Here is a 17,155-nt window from a genome sequence, read left to right as displayed (position 1 = left end):
AAAAAAACAAAGGAGATACTTAACGAGAAATTTGGGAGAACATAGGAATTTGGAGGATACCTACAGTGGATTAGGAATTAGGAAAACAAAAAAAGTAAAGTATGTGAACACGTGAATTGTGTACTAGGAACTTCTAGACTGAAGGAACAAAATGTGAGGTTAAAAATATTGGAAAGTGATACAATAAATGCAAAAACTATACTTCAGGTAATCAAGAGAACACATAGAAATATTAGGTAAATTATAAAGTGACAAGAAATATAAAGAAAGAGAAACACAACACCTATTGTTGAACAAGTAAAGAAAAGTGGTAGGAAGTGTAAAAGTCTTCTTTTACACAAGTTTGAAAACCCATTTTTCTTACGAGTTGAACTTTTTTTTTCGTATACTTAAGGGTAAAAACTAAAAAGATAAAGACAAATTAAAAATTTTGGCACAATAGTATACATATTATGATACAACAAGTGTCATAAGACGTTATATTGTCGACACAAAGGAATGAGTGCACAGTAATAATATTTTATAAAACGAATATTGTAGTGGTACAGTTTAAAATTTAAATATGAATTGCCGGTACTGCCAAAATAGCGCGCCAAAAAAAAAAACGAAAATACTACCGTACAGTCGAGGAACTAAGGGAGGGGTTGGCAAGACGGCAGGTAGAGGGTAGAAAGGGGGAGAGAGGCCACTTTTTGGCGGGTTCCGACGTGTGAGGGTGTTATTTTTGTTTTGAAAGAATCCACGGTGTTAAGAGAGATCCAAGATTTTGAATACCGCGAGCTGAAAGGGAATCAACCCCGTTGTCGTCCCGGGTAGATATTTTGTGTTCAATTCGAAAAGTAGACGGTTTAACCCCCGTTCGTGGTATTTACCGTGCCAGGATTGTGTGGTAAAGGGTATGGTTGTAGATATTATTTTGTAGCATTCTGTTTCTCACAAGAAGCACCCAGTTGTTAATTTTAAGCGTTATCCCCTAAGTCCACTCACATGCGTCCATTTTCGCCACAATTTTCTAACGGCACTTTACCCGTCATTTTAGTTTAGTCCAGCCAGCGATTGTAGCATTGGTAATCACGTAGAGCAGGTAGCGTTATTTATGTTGTTACTTGTTATTTTAATATTTGTTCTGTTGAATTAAACTCGGGTTTTCAATGTGTCGCTAAGTAAGCACCGCGCTAGGTTTCGAATGAGTCAGAGTTAGAATGTTGTAGGTACGACCCTATGGGAGCTATGTGACATTCAGGAAGTCGTGGGGTTAGCTAGTAAAATAACGTGGGGTCAACGGTTAGTTAGCGGAAGCGGAGCTAAACCTTGCTTGATGCGGCTCTGGGATGTTAACGTGAAGCCCCGCGGCGTTTCTAGACCACGTAGACGGTGGGTTGGCGAAGGCGGACCTAAGCCTTGCTCGATGCGGCTCTGGAATATTACGTGAAACTACCGGAACGGTTCTAAGTATCACTCGTTATTTGTCGGTAAACATAGCCCGACGCGCGTTAACACGAGTATCTATAAAAGTCGCTTGATCTCAGACGATTCAGATTATTCTTCTGAGTCAATTCGCGGCCGAGAGTTTGTTGGCACCAGCTCCTGTGCCCCGATGGTGTACCTTAACCGTGTATTTAATAATTAACCATAGGATTGTCATTAATCGAGTTGTTTTTTTTTTGCAAATTTTAACTTGTAATTGTCATTGTCATTGTCATTGTAATTGTTGTTTGTCATTTAACCGTTTCTGTTCGTTTTCAAGTGTTGCTGCATTAATATTGTTGTTTGGCTTTGCCATGGCCTCAGTTAGTTAATTTACTTTAATTCGTTAAACTTAATTCCCGTTATTTTGGATTCGTTTCATTTGCTCGTCGGAAATGAAAGTTATTAAAGGCATTTTTCAATAAATAGTTATTTGCGTCCCTCACTCGTGTGCTTTATTTGCGGTCCTCTTCCAACTGGCACCCTCATCGTTTGCATTCCGAACCTTTTTCCGCCAAAGAAAAACATAACGTAGGGTCCACCGCTTCGATGACGATCACCACCACACTTGTATCGTATCAGTTTTGCGCAGGTCCGAATATTTGGCGGAAAGATGTAATGTCTAATAGATCATTACAATATAATACATTATTTGCTGTATTTTGCATTTGTTGTTACTTGTTTTATTAAATGATTGATTGTGAATAAAGTAGTATACAAACCTTGCCAAAAGTACCATTCCTGTATCTCAAGCACTAGTTCACCTCGAGGCAACCCTCTCGGTAAACTATTGTTCTCTCGACAGGAATGTAATACTTTCCGCCTCAGTATGTAATATAATATTATTCACAATCAATCATTTAATAAAACAAGCAACATTATTATAATAAAAAATAAATAAAAACCTACCTCCTTAATATTATCGTTTATTTCAACTGTACATAACAAATGCAAAATAGAGAAAATAATGTATTATATTCGTTTTATAAGATATTATTATTGTTGCACTCGTTCCTTTGTGGCCAGTAAAATTGAAAATGCGAATGAATACAAAAATATAAAATATGTATGTTCTATTGAATTTATAATACTTGCATGTGCATACGTATTGTAGATCAATAAGTAGGTATCTATTACATGTTCAGCGCATACCAAAAAATACGTAAGCGTACAAATAAAGTTACAAAACAAAAATAGATCATTCCTATATCTAATTAGGTATAAGACAGAAAAATAGGAAGTTTGGATACGACCGTTAATGATGTAATCACATTTAATGTTAAAAAGTTAATGTTTTTTTCTATTAAACTTACATATTCTATATTCTTATTTTTGTTTATTAGGAATTACATTTTTTTATTGAGAACAACTAATTACCTACAAGCTTGGCCCAACAGGCCCATGGGATTAAGTTGCCCGTTTATAGTTCTCCCAGAGCTGCAGCGGTTTTATGGCAGGGTACCATTGTATAAACGTTAACAACACCGACAATAGGTTTAAACCGCAAGTACAACCCCTAATCGTAAATTCGTCCAAGTACTACCCTGTAAACTGACAGGTATAGAACGAAAATGATGATTGACAGGGGTCTGTTTATGTCGCGTATCGGCATCTCAACAGGCGTAATAATTACTATTGCCCTGCCATAAAACCGCTGCAGCTCTGGGAGAACTATACTTGACATTACTCGACGCAGGTAGGTTGGCCCAACTGGCCGACTCCGATTTGTTTAGGTTGGAGGCTATGTGGTTTCTGGTGACAAACAAAAGATAGCCCAAAAATGTAAGACAGCAAATTAATTGTAACAGTTGCAAATGACTGGCGGCATATTTGGATTTAATCTCTTAATTAAAAGTAATCAACCTTAGGCATTCAAAATAACTTTTGAAAATTCTAGTTACACACAACATGAAAAACGTTATTTCCCTAAAAGTTCGAGTTCTAGGAAGTAATTTATTTTTGACACGAGAATACACTATTTTTTCTTCAAACCTTCATAGCAAATTTTTTAAGAAATGTTAAGAAACCAGGTAGGAGATTGGGTAGACTGATAAATTAATATGGCTAGTTTTGCAAAGCGTTACTATGACTATAACTAGTTTAAACAACGCTGTGAACAAAATCCGAAATAAATTATCCGGCTGTCAATCCGTTTTAATTTGGATAGATTTTGTAAGTACGATTTGCAATAATGTACAAGTTTCTTGATTAAACCTTATTTATTCAGTTCAGATTTCAATATGCCATAATATAGACACGAATTTGTTACAATTTGAGCTAGGAATTTTAAATGATTTAGCTAGTTTTCTTCACAGCCGTTCATCAGCGGAGATAATAACTTCACGGACGCTCGTCAGCTCGTTAGATGCCATGACAATGAAGTGACACTTTAGCATTACCAATGCAGCAGTATAATGTCATAATTTACGGACGTTTAAAGAAAACATTTTTTTCCTATTGTGAACTCAATCCGGGGACATACTGATAGTGGCTCAAAATTTATTTCTATTATTAAGGACCTTTTCTGTACTAGTCTTTTGATCACGTTCAAACACAGTATCGTGAAATCCTTTTCATTCTTGTTCTTTGTGCATTTGCCTTCATCTGTACCTTCACTTAATGTAACGACAACGCTTTCATTGGAATGAAAGATATCGGAGTTTCTTTACAGCCAACATCTATTTCGTCATTATCGCACTTATAAGTTATCACAACTCCGTTATCTACATTTTTTTCACTAATTTTCCATATCGCTTTATTCCTCCGCCTCCTTTGTCCTCTTGATAATTTTTTTACCTCATCGAGTTGCACCTCTGGAGGCGTTTTAATTATCGTAATTTTATTTTTACTGGAAACTACATTATCTTCGCTAGACCTCCGCATTGCTTTGTTCTTTCTTTTCCTTTGTCCACTTGATAATTTGTTTACTTCCTCCTCTTCGAGCACCGGCGGTAAAATTATCACGATTTTATTGTCAATATAAGTTACATTTTTGTCAACAGCTCTCCATCTCACTTTACTTCCTCGTTTCTTTTGTCCTTCCGAAAATACCTTGACCTCACCCTGGTGCAGCTGTAGAGGTGTATTTTTCTTTAGTTCTGGACATTTTTTTAAAGCAGTCGCATACGACAAGACTGTTTTATCGTTGTAATTGTTTCCAGTGGAACCGATTTCTATTATTTTATGTATTCGGGGGTCAATTTTAACAGGAGGTGGTTTCACACTTTCGTAGAGCGCATCGAATTCATCTTTGGACGCGTCAGGTTCACTCTCTTCGTCTGAATTGGAACTGTAACCGTGAATTTTAAACAACTTCTCGTCAAATTCCTAAAACATATGAATGTTGAAACAGACACTTTAACAATCGATCTCTTAACCTCCATGATTCTTTTCACTAAATTCACTATTTCAAACTTTTTGCGAATGTAATTTTAGGGGATTCCCCAACCATAACCTAACAATACACACTCTAATCTCACTCGGTGTCTACTGCGATAGTTAAATGTTCCAACAATGAACAATTGAAACAAATACTTTATGCACTTTATCATTATCACTGAAACATGATTCAGCGTTATCTCCACATACTAAGAAGCAATAGTTGAGATAAACAGTCCAGGCTTTATATTTTAAAAATTACTGAAGTTAGGGATTTTCTCTGAGCTAGTAAATTTTAATATTGTTTAATTAATTTATTAGTTATAATTTATAAATAATATTTCATAAGTACCCACCATCTATTCGTTGTACGGAAAAAAATTGCAGCAGCTAGAAACTATAAAAATGAGTTGTTAAATATTTCCCTGTCCATGGGATCTCCAAAGTTATATACTTTGTTCTTACAAGCAACTACGCATTAGGGCTAAATATGTTTAAAACTGGACATACTTCAGTTATTACTGTTATTATATTCAAAAGAGCAAAGCAAACAGCAAAGTTACCCATCAATCTGTCGCAAGGAAAAAGGTTACAGCACATAAAATGTGTTAAAAATGAATGATTATTATTAATCAGCGATCGAGTATAGGCAGCGCTTAGCATTATAGTCCATCTGGTCGTCTAGATTCTAAGAAACTGTCATATCTTGCTTTAAAAGAATCAGCAGTTTTGCAGTTGACAATCTCTGGTCGAAGAGAATTCCATGGGTCGAAAATGCTATTTGTAAGGAAGTACTGTCTTGCAGTTGTCACAAATTTGTCCTTCAATAGTTTTAAAGAATGTCCACGTGTGCGACCCCCTTCGTGTAGAGTAAACAGGATGTCTAATACGGGAGTGTTCAGAGGACAAGGCGCGAAAAACTACCAGGAGGTTACGTCTCACACGCCTAGCTGACAGATTCGGAATGTCCATCATACTAGGGTTTGCTTCTGCCAAACGGCACTCCTAGAGTCGACCCATAATAGCATAATTAATGAATGATGAGACACATGTTTGGGAGAAGCAAATTGTTTTATTGTTAACTTTACAAAACTTAAAACTCTCTATGGGGGCCACATGGTTTTCCCCGCTTGTCTGCGGAATTTCACAGTCTTCGGCGTCAACCACTTAGCACAAGTAGGTATGGAACGACACAACGTCCCGCTCGGTTTACCGACACTTAATAACAACAAAGCAGAGGTTGGAAAATAATAAGCAACAAATAAACAAAACTTAAACCTAACCTAACATACTATTTACAAGCTACGTGGGAGTATCGGGCGTCGACATGGTATTTCACGACGCAGTTCCAAGGGTGCGTAGATATCCGATTCACCCATGCGACAAAATATTCGGTAGGGTCCCACTCGCGGTGCGGCTGGTCGCAAAGGTGGAGTTCAAGCGTCTCTTCAGTTCTTGATTCCTGGGCGACGCGACGGTCAGAATTTAACTATTTTTTCGCTCTGGCGGCAACCATGATACTTTCGGTGTCGTCGGCGTCGAGTGTGTTGTCGGTTCCGTCGGCTCTGGGTTCCTTTCCAGTGCATTTTCCTTAGCCAGACAATGTTGCACGTCAAAATCACATTGCAGATGCTCCAGCGCCCAACGCGTTAACTTGGTCTTCCATCGTTGGCGGAATGAAGACAGCTGAGGACTTAATTGCCGTATCTCACCAGGAACCGGCGGTCTTCTAAGTAAAGCCGGTTTTTCCGTATGTTCCAAACCAGAGCGAAGTACTCTTGATCATTGCTGTGGCACCGCTGTTCTCTGGCACTGAAGCGAGTACTGTCGTGGGTGAAGACACGTCTCTCTTGGTCCACCTTCTAGTATACGTAGAGTCGGACCCGGACGGAGTCGCGGAAGGGATGCGGCGAAGGATCGTTCCGGGGGCCGGAATGAGTTGTATACGGTGCAGCCCCACTTCCGGTTACCCAACGGATGCTCCTTACTCAAATAGGAATGTAACTGTTTCTAAACTCCCACTTTTTAAAGTTTAATGTAATAGAGTTGGATCATTATTTGTAAGGGCGTTAACCGATGCTGCTTTCTCGATTAATTCGGCTATATCTGAATTTCCACTTTGAGTAGCCCTGTGTAACGGAGTTTGATTATCTGTTGTTAGGGCGTTAATAGACGCTCCTTTTTCGATTAGTAATGCGGCTACTTCCGTATTCCCTTTTTGTGCAGCCCAATGTAACGGAGTTACTAGATTCTTTGCAAGGGAATTAACAAATGCTCCTTTCTCGATTAGTAATTCGGCTATTTTTGAATTTCCACCTTTAGCAGCCCAATGTAGCGGAGTTTCATTACCATTATCAAGGGCGTTAAGAGATGCTCCTTTCTCGATTAGTAATGCGACTATTTCAGAATTCGCTTTTTGTGCAGCGCAATGTAACGGAGTTACTTCATCCGTTGCAAGGCCGTTAACCGATGCTCCTTTCTCGATTAATAGTTCGGCTGTTTTTGTATTTCCATAGTGGGCAGTCCAGTGTAACGGAGTTTGATTACCTGTTGTAATAGCGTTAACAAACGCTCCTTTTTCGATTAGTAATTCGGCTGTTTTTGAATTTTCACCTTGAGCAGCCCAGTGTAGTGGAGTTTGATTAGAAGTCGCAAGGGCGTTCACAGACGCTCCTTTCTCGATTAGTAATGCAGCTATTTTATAACTCCCTTTTTGTGCAGCGCAATGTAACGGAGTTACTTCATCCTTTGCAAGGACGTTAACCGATGCTCCTTTCTTGATTAGTAATTCGGCTGTTTTTGATTTTCCCTGTCGAGCAACCAAGTGTAACGGAGTTTGATTAGATGTTGTAAGGGCGTTAACAGCTGATCCTTTCTCGATTAGTAATTCGACTGTTTTTGAATTTCCACCTTCAGCAGCCCAATGTAGCGGAGTTTGATTACCAGTCGCAAGGGCGTTAACAGATGCTCCTTTTTCGATAAGTAATTCGGCTGTTTTTGAAAATCCACCTTCGACAGCCCAATGTAGCGGAGTTTGCTTACCAGTGGCAAGAGCTTTAACAGATGCTCCTTTCTCGATTAGTAATGCGACTATTTCAGAATTTCCTTTTTCTGCAGCCCTATGTAATGGAGTTACTGCATCCTTTGCAAGGGCGTTAACAATTGCTCCTTTTTCGATTAGTAATTCGGCTGTCTTTGAATTTCCACCTTCAGCAGCCCAGTGTAGCGGAGTTTCAGTACCAGTATCAAGGGCGTTAACCGATGCTCCATTCTTGATTAGTAATTCGGCTGTTTTTGAATTTCCACCTCGAGAAGCCCAGTGTAACGGAGTTTGATTACCTGTTGTAAGAGCGTTAACAGATGCTCCTTTCTCGATTAGTAATTCGACTACTTCTGAATTTCCACTTTGAGCAGCCCAGTGTAATGGAGTTTGATTATGTGTTGTAAGGGCGTTAACAGATGCTCCTTTGTCGATTAGTAATTCGACTACTTCTGAATTTCCACTTTGGGCAGCCCAGTGTAATGGAGTTTGATTATGTGTTGTAAGGGCGTTAACAGATGCTCCTTTGTCGATTAGTATTATGGTTAATTCTGAATTTCCACGTTGAGCAGCCCAATGTAGCGGAGTTTGATCACCAGTCGCAAGGGCGTTAACAGATGCTCCTTTCTCGATTAGTAATTCGGCTACTTTTGAATTTCCACTTCGAGCAGCGCAATGCAGCGAACTTTCATTATCAGTTGTAACAACGTTAACAGATGCTCCTTTCACGATTAGCAACTCGGCTGTTTCTGAATTTCCACTTTGAGCAGCCCAGTGTAGCGGAGTTTGATTACCGGTTGTCAAGGCGCTAACCGCTGCTCCTTTCTCGATTAGTAATTCGGCTGTTTTTGAATTTCTACTTTGAGCAGCGTAGTGTAACGGAGTTTCATTATTAATTGTAATAGAGTTAACAGATGCTCCTTTCTCGATTAGTAATTCGGTTGTTTCTGAATTTCCACATTGAGCAGCCCAGTGTAGAGGAGTTTGGTTATTGCTTGTAAGGACGTTAACAGAAGCTCCATTCTCGATTAGTAATGAGAGTGTTTCCGAATTTCCACTTTGTGCAGCGCGATGTAAAGGACTTAGATCTTCGTCTGCAAGGGCGTTAACAGATGCTCCTTTCTCGATCAATAATTCTGCTATATCCGTATTCCCCTTAAAAGCAGCAATGTGCAACGGAGTTTCACGTAAATTTGTGACAGCGTCTACAACATCTCCCTCGTCGATTAATGATTTGACTGTTTTCACATTCCCGCTGGAAGCAGCCAAGTGTAACCGAAATTCGTTATTATATTCACAATCATCAAGAGATATTTGTTTCTCGATGCAAAGTCCGGCTCTTTTCTCATTTTCTTTCCTTATAGACAAATCATGTTCGGGAGTTTTCTCGGTCAATAAATTGACAATTTGTTCATGTCCATTGTCACGGGCCAAATGTAATGGAGTTTTATCATTAGGTGTAACAACTTTAACAGATGCTCCTTTTTCGAGTAATATTTGGACGGCATATGTTTTTCCATACTTTGCAGCCAAGTGGAGAGCCGTTTCTCCTCGTTCATTTGTTGAATTCACATAAAAATTGTATTTATGTATAAGAATATCGATTACAAAGCATAATGTTTCGTGTTTTTGGAAGTAACAGTTTTTCATTGTGTGCTCAATGATATAGGCAGGGAATATTCTTCTAAAATAAGCTTCGTTTTCTTCGCTGATTTCGAATATTAAAGACAACAACTTTGTACATCCATGCGTCAAGCAGAAATAGACAAATTTGTCATTATTGATATATTCTTTGGTATACTGACGTAATTCCTCTTCTGAATATTCGCATCTTTTTAAGATTATTTCCACAGCAACAAAATTTTTATTTTCGAAAGCATATTCCAAGGCATTCCACTGGAACAATTTGTCGCGATCGGTGTACTTAAATTTCATCATCTTTTTTAAAATACGAATGTTTCTCAAATACTCTGTAGCTTCTATAGAGGCTTCAATGAAACATGACTTCCGACCGACACATCTTGGTTCATTGTACGTCGCTAGGTGTAACGGATTGCGACCAGCTTTGTCGTGAACGTTTTTGTCCTCAATATATTTTGCAATTTGACCCACATCTCGATAGATCACGGCCAAATGTAGAGGATTATCTTCGGCAAGTATGACACTTAAAATCATCATCAAGTTCTTGCGTCCATCGGAAAGCAGTTCTTCTCTGATGAGACGAGCTTTGTCGAAGTTGTTTGCGAAAAATCGGGCAGCAAAATATTCTCCATAGGTAAAATGTTCGAAGACTGCTTTTCCTTCGTCGTTTACCATCGTTACAATACCCAAAGGGTCCTTGTTCGTTTTAATTTGTTCTAAAAACCGTCGAGCTCGTCTCAGGTCTAGGTTTAGTTTTTCTGAAACTACTTCGCCGAACAGAGAATGCACAGCTACGAGTTCGTATTTTTCAAAAATGTCTTCCTCTTCTGCTAAGGATAGATGTGGATTTTTCGACTCTTCTTTGTCTCGATTATGCTTGAATCTTCCACGGAAAAACAAATCATATATTTTTGTGAAAACAAATGTATGTTCGGTCATCTGTTGATGTAGTTCTTTGTCGCGGAGGAAGTTTTGCGTTATAATGTAAAGCTGAAGAACTTTACCTAATACCTGACTCTTGTTGTCGATGTCAAAGCTGTTAAACATTTTTTTAATAAGGTTTTCTATTTCTTCGTGGTTATATTCTTCCGTCAAGCGATTCTTTATGTAGAATTTCTGTTGCTCTCTCTCAACTTCCTCCATGTCCATCGCAACTTTTTCGAAACGATCTTCTAATTTCGTTTTTAGATTTTTTCGAGAAGAAATCCAAACGTGAAATCCTTCAGACGACAGTTCTTCCACGGAATCCAAAACGTTGTCGACGCAACTCTTTTCAACTTCGTCGAGACCGTCAAAAAAGAAATATACTTTTTTCTCAGAACGAAAAACGTCTCTAACGCGTTTCGAAAAATTATTTTCGTTTCCTTCGATCAAATAGTCTAAAAGTTCATTGGCGTCGTGTTTTGTTTTAAAGAATTCACAATATATTTTGAGATGGACAGCTATTGTCCAAAAGCTGGAATCGCATTCGTTTCTCAATTTCTTCAACATCGTCGTCTTTCCCATACCGGGATCGGCGCATAAAATATTGATTGGTCTGGTTAAACAATGAATTTGGTTTTCTTCCATAGATATGATTATAAAACCGTTGTCTTCCGAAATTCTTAAATAGACTACAGACTTATTGTAGCTTCTTTTAAAAACATCTTGGAGTAATTGCTTCGAAAATTCTTCATTCGTCGATATAATCATTGGATCATTTGAAATTTGTGTCGACTTCAAATAATCGTGAAGATCGACGACATTTATGTTGCGCTTACGAATTTCATTTTGTACCTTTTTCACTTCTCTGTCGAATTTAACAATGGCTAAATGGTTATCAAAAAATGTACGATCCAAGAATGCATCGATTTTTTCAACTTTGAAAGAAATTTTTCTGTTTATGTAACATGATGGAAGACTCTCTGTTGCTTGTCCGATTAAAAATTTTCCTATTAACATTTGGAATACTTCTTTTGCTCCGACGTGTTCACAAATTTCTGTACAGGAATTGATCAGTTCTTCTAGGGTCGTCTCTTTCTTGCCCTGCAGAGATAGGCGACATGTCCGAGTGACCTCGCTGTACAATTCATCATTGCTCCGTAAGTGGTTCATATTTTCGAAAATTCGAAATCTTGACAGTCGAGCCGATTGAATTCCTTGACCCACCAAGATAAATTTTATTTTGCTACCTAGTTGATGTAGTTCCATTATTTTGTAAATCAACTCTTCTGAAATTTCATTGAAACTTACGATGAGTGGTTTTTCGAAAACATATTGCAATACTTTCAGTTTTACTTCATTTTCTAATACTGTTACGGATCTGTCAATTATTTTGGTTTCTTTTGCTAGATGTATTATGCATTTATCAAGTGATGCATTGGGCTCGATTTTGAAATTTTTTTTATAGCTTAGCAACTTTTCCTCAATTCCTTCTTCCGGATTAAAACCACCTGTTAAATTTTTCGTAAACTCTTTGAAAGCGTCATTTACCAAAGTCACGTCGAATTCTTTAATTACTTTTTCAAATAATTTCAATTTGTCATTTTGATCTACGGGGAAATAACGATCTGATATTATGAATGGCGACAGAAAAATGTCGATAAGATGAACATTCACCGTCGCTTTGTCAATTTTTTTATTTGTAAATTTTCCTTGATGCCACTTTCTGAAAAATTCGATGTACTTGATGGCTGGGCTCTCTCCTAAAATCCTGATCATGTCATGTTTCAAATCTTTCTCATTCTTTTGGCAAACGAATATTCTCAACCGAGACAGGAAATCTTCGTAGACCGACGTTGTGATATTATCTTCATTACCGTTTAAAGTTATATTGTTGTCTTCAAATCTGTACACGTTTCTTCCACCGGAACTGGTATTAAATAACATTGCAATATCTTTTCCATCACAAGGGTCTTCGATTATAGTGAATTTGGTTGGTATACTTGTCTTTCTAAAATTACTTTGAGCATTTGTGTAGAGAATAAGCTGACACTGTTTATTTTCATCACTCATTGTTTTAAACGCTTCATAATATGTATTCAGACTGAAGTTTCCATCCAATTTTTCGAAGGCTCCAGGATAAATTTTTTTATAGCTGTTGTCCTTGTGTTTCAATTGTATAGCAAATTTAATTTGTTGGCTATTTTTTGCCGAGACGTTAATCACAACGTCGTCAAACTTTCCAAAATTTTCGACGTTACTTTCAATCGAATAATTTTGGACATCTTTGGTGTTGTTGAGCTTCAGAGCGAAATATGCAGGCACGACAACTTCGTATTCGGCTCCAAGACCAGGTGTGTTCTGTGGAAATTTAACATACAAATGTGATATTTCGCAAAAAATCAAAATGCAACATTGCTAAAAGTTTTTATTTATTTAAAGCTTTCAACATTATTTTTCTTAAGCTATCTTCTCCACAAAATGCTTTAGGTGTGAAATATTATTTATCAATTCAAAATTTGGACTCAAAATTATGTAAAATAAAAACTGTGACCTAGTTGCAAAATTCGTAGACGAATAGAGTTAAAATAGTGTTTTGTGCTTTATGCCAAATTCACAAAATGTTTGAATTAGTTGAAATAAATTCAATAAGAAATTCTTACCTTAGTCCCCATTATCAGAAAGGGATTCACCTTAGTTTCTATTTAATTGTTGCATGTTAATTTCATTTCTGAAAGAAAAGTTAATTAGTGTAAAATATAATAAAATACCACTTAATAATCCGTTTATGCATATACAGTCAAGGTGTCACGTCAGGCATAAAACTGAACATGCTATTGATTGAAAATTCAAAAGTTCTAAATACAGATAAAGATAATTTCTCAGAATTAAAATGACAAGGGCATTTCCGATTACTTTTCGATTGTATCGTTCGTAGAAAGTTCAGGGCCGGATTCACCAACGCCAGTCAAAGCCAACTGTAGTTACTTTAGTTACCTATTGTTATAACAATGTTTTCGTATATTTTAATCTGTAGTTAAATTTAACTCACGTTATTGAAACCGGCCCTCAACAGATCAACAAATGTTGATTTGCTGAAATTAATAATAACCAAATTGCTTATACGTATTAATTTATATTTTGCTTTTTTACTTTGCGTCTTAATGAAAGCTATTACAAAACCCATTTTGCTTGCTGTAATAGAAAATCGCGTTTTGAAACAAACCAATGCATTTTAGTTTTTCAAGGTTGGCATTCCTGATCTTGGCATGACGAAAATGAAATGTCAGAATAAACGCCAAAACAAAACGAATTTTATCTTCAAGCGATCGAAAATGGCATCTTTGTGTATCTCTATACTAAATGCGTTTTTCCAGATTTTTCTCCAAATCTTACATTTCTTTTTTAATTGACAAATTCCCTCATGTTATGAAAACAGTTGATATTGACCAATAGTGTGCCGAATATCGCGAAAAAATCTATAATTGATTTCATATAAATGTTCATCAAGTGAGCTGTGCATTTGTAAAAGCAGCTTTAATTTAGTTACATTACAAAAGTCACATTTATGAAGGTCATGTCCAATAAACTTGGTTACTTGGTAAAAATACAAAAACAAAAACAAATAAGAATTACTTTAATTTAATCAGTAAAAAGACGTAACATTGCTTTTGAAATTTGAAATCAGCAATGTTAAAATGGATAAAAACTGAAAAATTAGTCAAATCGGGTTCGCGCAGAGCAAGCAACTTTGAAAGTCAAAGTCACTAGCTTTAGCTTTACTACCAACAGAAAATCAGATTTTCATGGCTTGCTTAGATGCACATTTATATGAAATTGAGTATAGTAGTCATGCATCTTCCGCCGACAAAAATCTCCCTTCCAGTGAAAAACAAGGTTGAAAAGGCTTTTGTTTTTGTTGCTAACACAAATTAATGAACAAAATGTCAGAACATTATTTTGACGTTTTCCGAAATGGATTTAAAAAATCGTTTTAGAAACGACTCCAGCAGTGATATTGACTACAGTGTGAAAACAATTTGGAATACAACAGGTAAATTGGTGCAAGAAAAGTGCCACCATTAATAGAAACTAACCTTTAATCCGTTTTGTGATGTTGTTCCGAATGTTTGTTTGAATTGTTCATTCGGGACTTTGTCTAGACAAATATAACTCGACTTCCCATTTTTTTTCGGAAAATTTTGATTTTATTAGACTCAAAGTTTGTTGCTTTAGGCAAAACCACTCGACCCTAACGGGTCATAAAATCAAAATTTTCCGAAAAAATGGGAAGTCTTGTGATATTGTTTCTGAAAACATTCAATTGAGTTAATTCCATCCCAGGAGCATATCAAACATAAAAAAAAAACGAATCAATCAAATATGTCGTTCCTATCGTCAGTTATGATCGAGGGTGCATGCAAAAATTATAATTTTTGTAGTTTCTCCGAATTTTTCGACTTTCCTTTGTAATTGTCTTTGTCTAAATAAATAAGGCCCTGGGCCTCTAAATGGCATGAATGGAAAACAGTCCTTGACTGATTCATGCCTTTTGTAGCCGCTGTATTTCATATTTTTGTTCAATAATTGTTGATCGCACGGTATGTATACAGGGTTTTACATGTTAATTTTTAAACCCTCTCTTAACTTTTATTTTTGTGAAAATTACAAAGCCTAGCGCTGTTTTTAGATTAAACAAAAATAATATTATCTAGTCATTTACTTCATTTTGTGATACCTAAATGGTTGTAATAGACAAACAGTATGCTCATAACCTCAGTAAAGAGAAAGTGTCATGCTCAGGATTAATCTTATTCGCCAAGCTACTTGGATTGCTAACGTATTTAGAATTAAACAAAATATCAAGTTCTAATATTTGGGTATTTTGGGTTGCATGTAACGAAATTTTTATCGGCAGTCTCTCCTGAATAACCCTGTGTTACCTCAGTCCTGAGGATTGAAGAAAATTGAAAGCATGCAATCCAGGCAGGGCAACAGCAAACAATAACAACTCTAACTTACTTCATTGATCAATAGCTTCAAAAGTTAAAGACGTAGCGCTTCATACACATGTTACATAACTATCATTACAATTATTTTTTTCGTCGACTAGAGTATGATATTCGTTTATATATGCTGGATTATGGATTATGGCATTTGTGAAATTATCTACACAATCATTAACTCATGTCATAAGTCATAATCCGTTGCATTACAAACTAATTTCATAATATTATATTATTATGATTATGATATTATCGAAAACATAATAAATTATTTAAGGCCGAATTTACAATGACTGTGTCATTTTATAGAATTGATTAATCAAGAAAACGTTCAAGTATTTAATAATGTTTTATTTATTTCCGTTAACACTTTAGCAAATGCGACAAATAATAATGGCATTCTTGACCTGACCTGTATCTTGTACCGTATAAGGGGACGCTGTGACTTTGACAGTGTCAGATTTTTCGTATCTTTGCTAACTCAGCTAAAAACGTCAAACAACTGTCACTATGAATCAAATTTTAACTCAAAAATGGATTTTACACAGAACATAAAAGATTCAGCACTGAATTGTAATGGTGTTTTCAATATAAAGGCTCTTCCACAATCACGTTACTGTTTTAACGTGATGTTAAAGGTAACGTTAACGTTATAAAAAAAAATTAAGTTTCTTTTTCACAATAACGTTAGACGTTATTTAAAAAACATTTTTTCCAACATCGCTTATGAAAATGATACTTTCATCACTCAATTTAATGAGGAAAATGGAGAAAGTAAACTCACTAGTGAGGAAAATTTATTTAACAATCTACTACATTAACAGTCTACTACCTACTTATTAATATAAAAACACTGTTATTTGCATTAATTGAAACTCCAGATCCGGAAGATTCAAAAAAAGGGGAGTAAAATAATTATAATATATATTATATAATATATATTAAAATTGAGACTTATTTTCATAAGCGACGTTGGAAAAAATAGTATACACAATTCGTGATCAAAGTGCGATTTTTCAACTCGCAATACTATTCTCACTCGCTGGCGCTTGTGAGTGTATCATGTATTGCTCGTTGAAAAATCAGGCACTTTCATCACTTATAGTGTAATATACTATTAATTTATAATATAGAATGCTTTGAATCAATTGACAACCACTGAAAATAAAGGCATTTTCAAAACACATCTTAAAAATTCTTCTAATTGTACGATTTTTTTTTAATTTGCATTGGCTAATGTTAGAATTTTACGTTAAGAATCAAAAACTTCTGGATCTAACGTTAATGTAACATTAACTTTCATCATAACGCCATTGTGAACGTTCCACACTGAAATACATGAGCGTCCTTCGGGATGGCCAATGGTGGCAACCAAATGCACAAATCATACGTTTGTGGGTGAAGAGGTTATGAAGTTCTCCCGGTTCCCAGGCACTGAGGGGATACGAATCAGGGCTGTCACGCTCACACGCATTGATGGTCTTACTCCGCGGTAGGGATGGGCAAATTGCGAAAAAAACATCGATGTTTCACGACATCGATACCTGTACAAAAAAATATCGATGTACGATACATCGACCTACGATACTCGATGTTGGCTTAGTAAATTACTAATGTAAAGTCCATTCATTTTGTATTGAACTTTTCAAGGTCAAATAATTTTATTTTTTGGCTTTGTAATTATGTTTTGTAGGTAGGCGAG

At 36.3% G+C, this 17,155-nt stretch overlaps 1 protein-coding gene across 1 annotated transcript; it reads right to left on the bottom strand.

Annotated features, from left to right (window-relative positions):
• Positions 1–5,776: 5,776 nt before the first annotated feature.
• LOC138123363 (uncharacterized) lies at positions 5,777–15,568 on the bottom strand. Its single transcript, XM_069038031.1, has 3 exons — positions 15,470–15,568; positions 13,111–13,178; positions 5,777–12,808 (listed from the first exon to the last, which is right to left on the bottom strand). The coding sequence occupies exons 2-3, from the start codon at positions 13,120–13,122 to the stop codon at positions 6,878–6,880; spliced, it is 5,943 nt and encodes a 1,980-aa protein (XP_068894132.1). The 5' UTR covers positions 13,123–13,178; positions 15,470–15,568; the 3' UTR covers positions 5,777–6,877.
• Positions 15,569–17,155: the final 1,587 nt, after the last annotated feature.

The sequence above is a fragment of the Tenebrio molitor genome, chromosome 2 (assembly GCF_963966145.1).
Source record: "Tenebrio molitor chromosome 2, icTenMoli1.1, whole genome shotgun sequence".
In the NCBI taxonomy this organism is placed as follows: domain Eukaryota; kingdom Metazoa; phylum Arthropoda; class Insecta; order Coleoptera; family Tenebrionidae; genus Tenebrio; species Tenebrio molitor.
The sequence above is the reverse complement of the archived record's forward strand: the minus strand, read 5'-3'. Positions and strand labels throughout refer to the sequence as shown.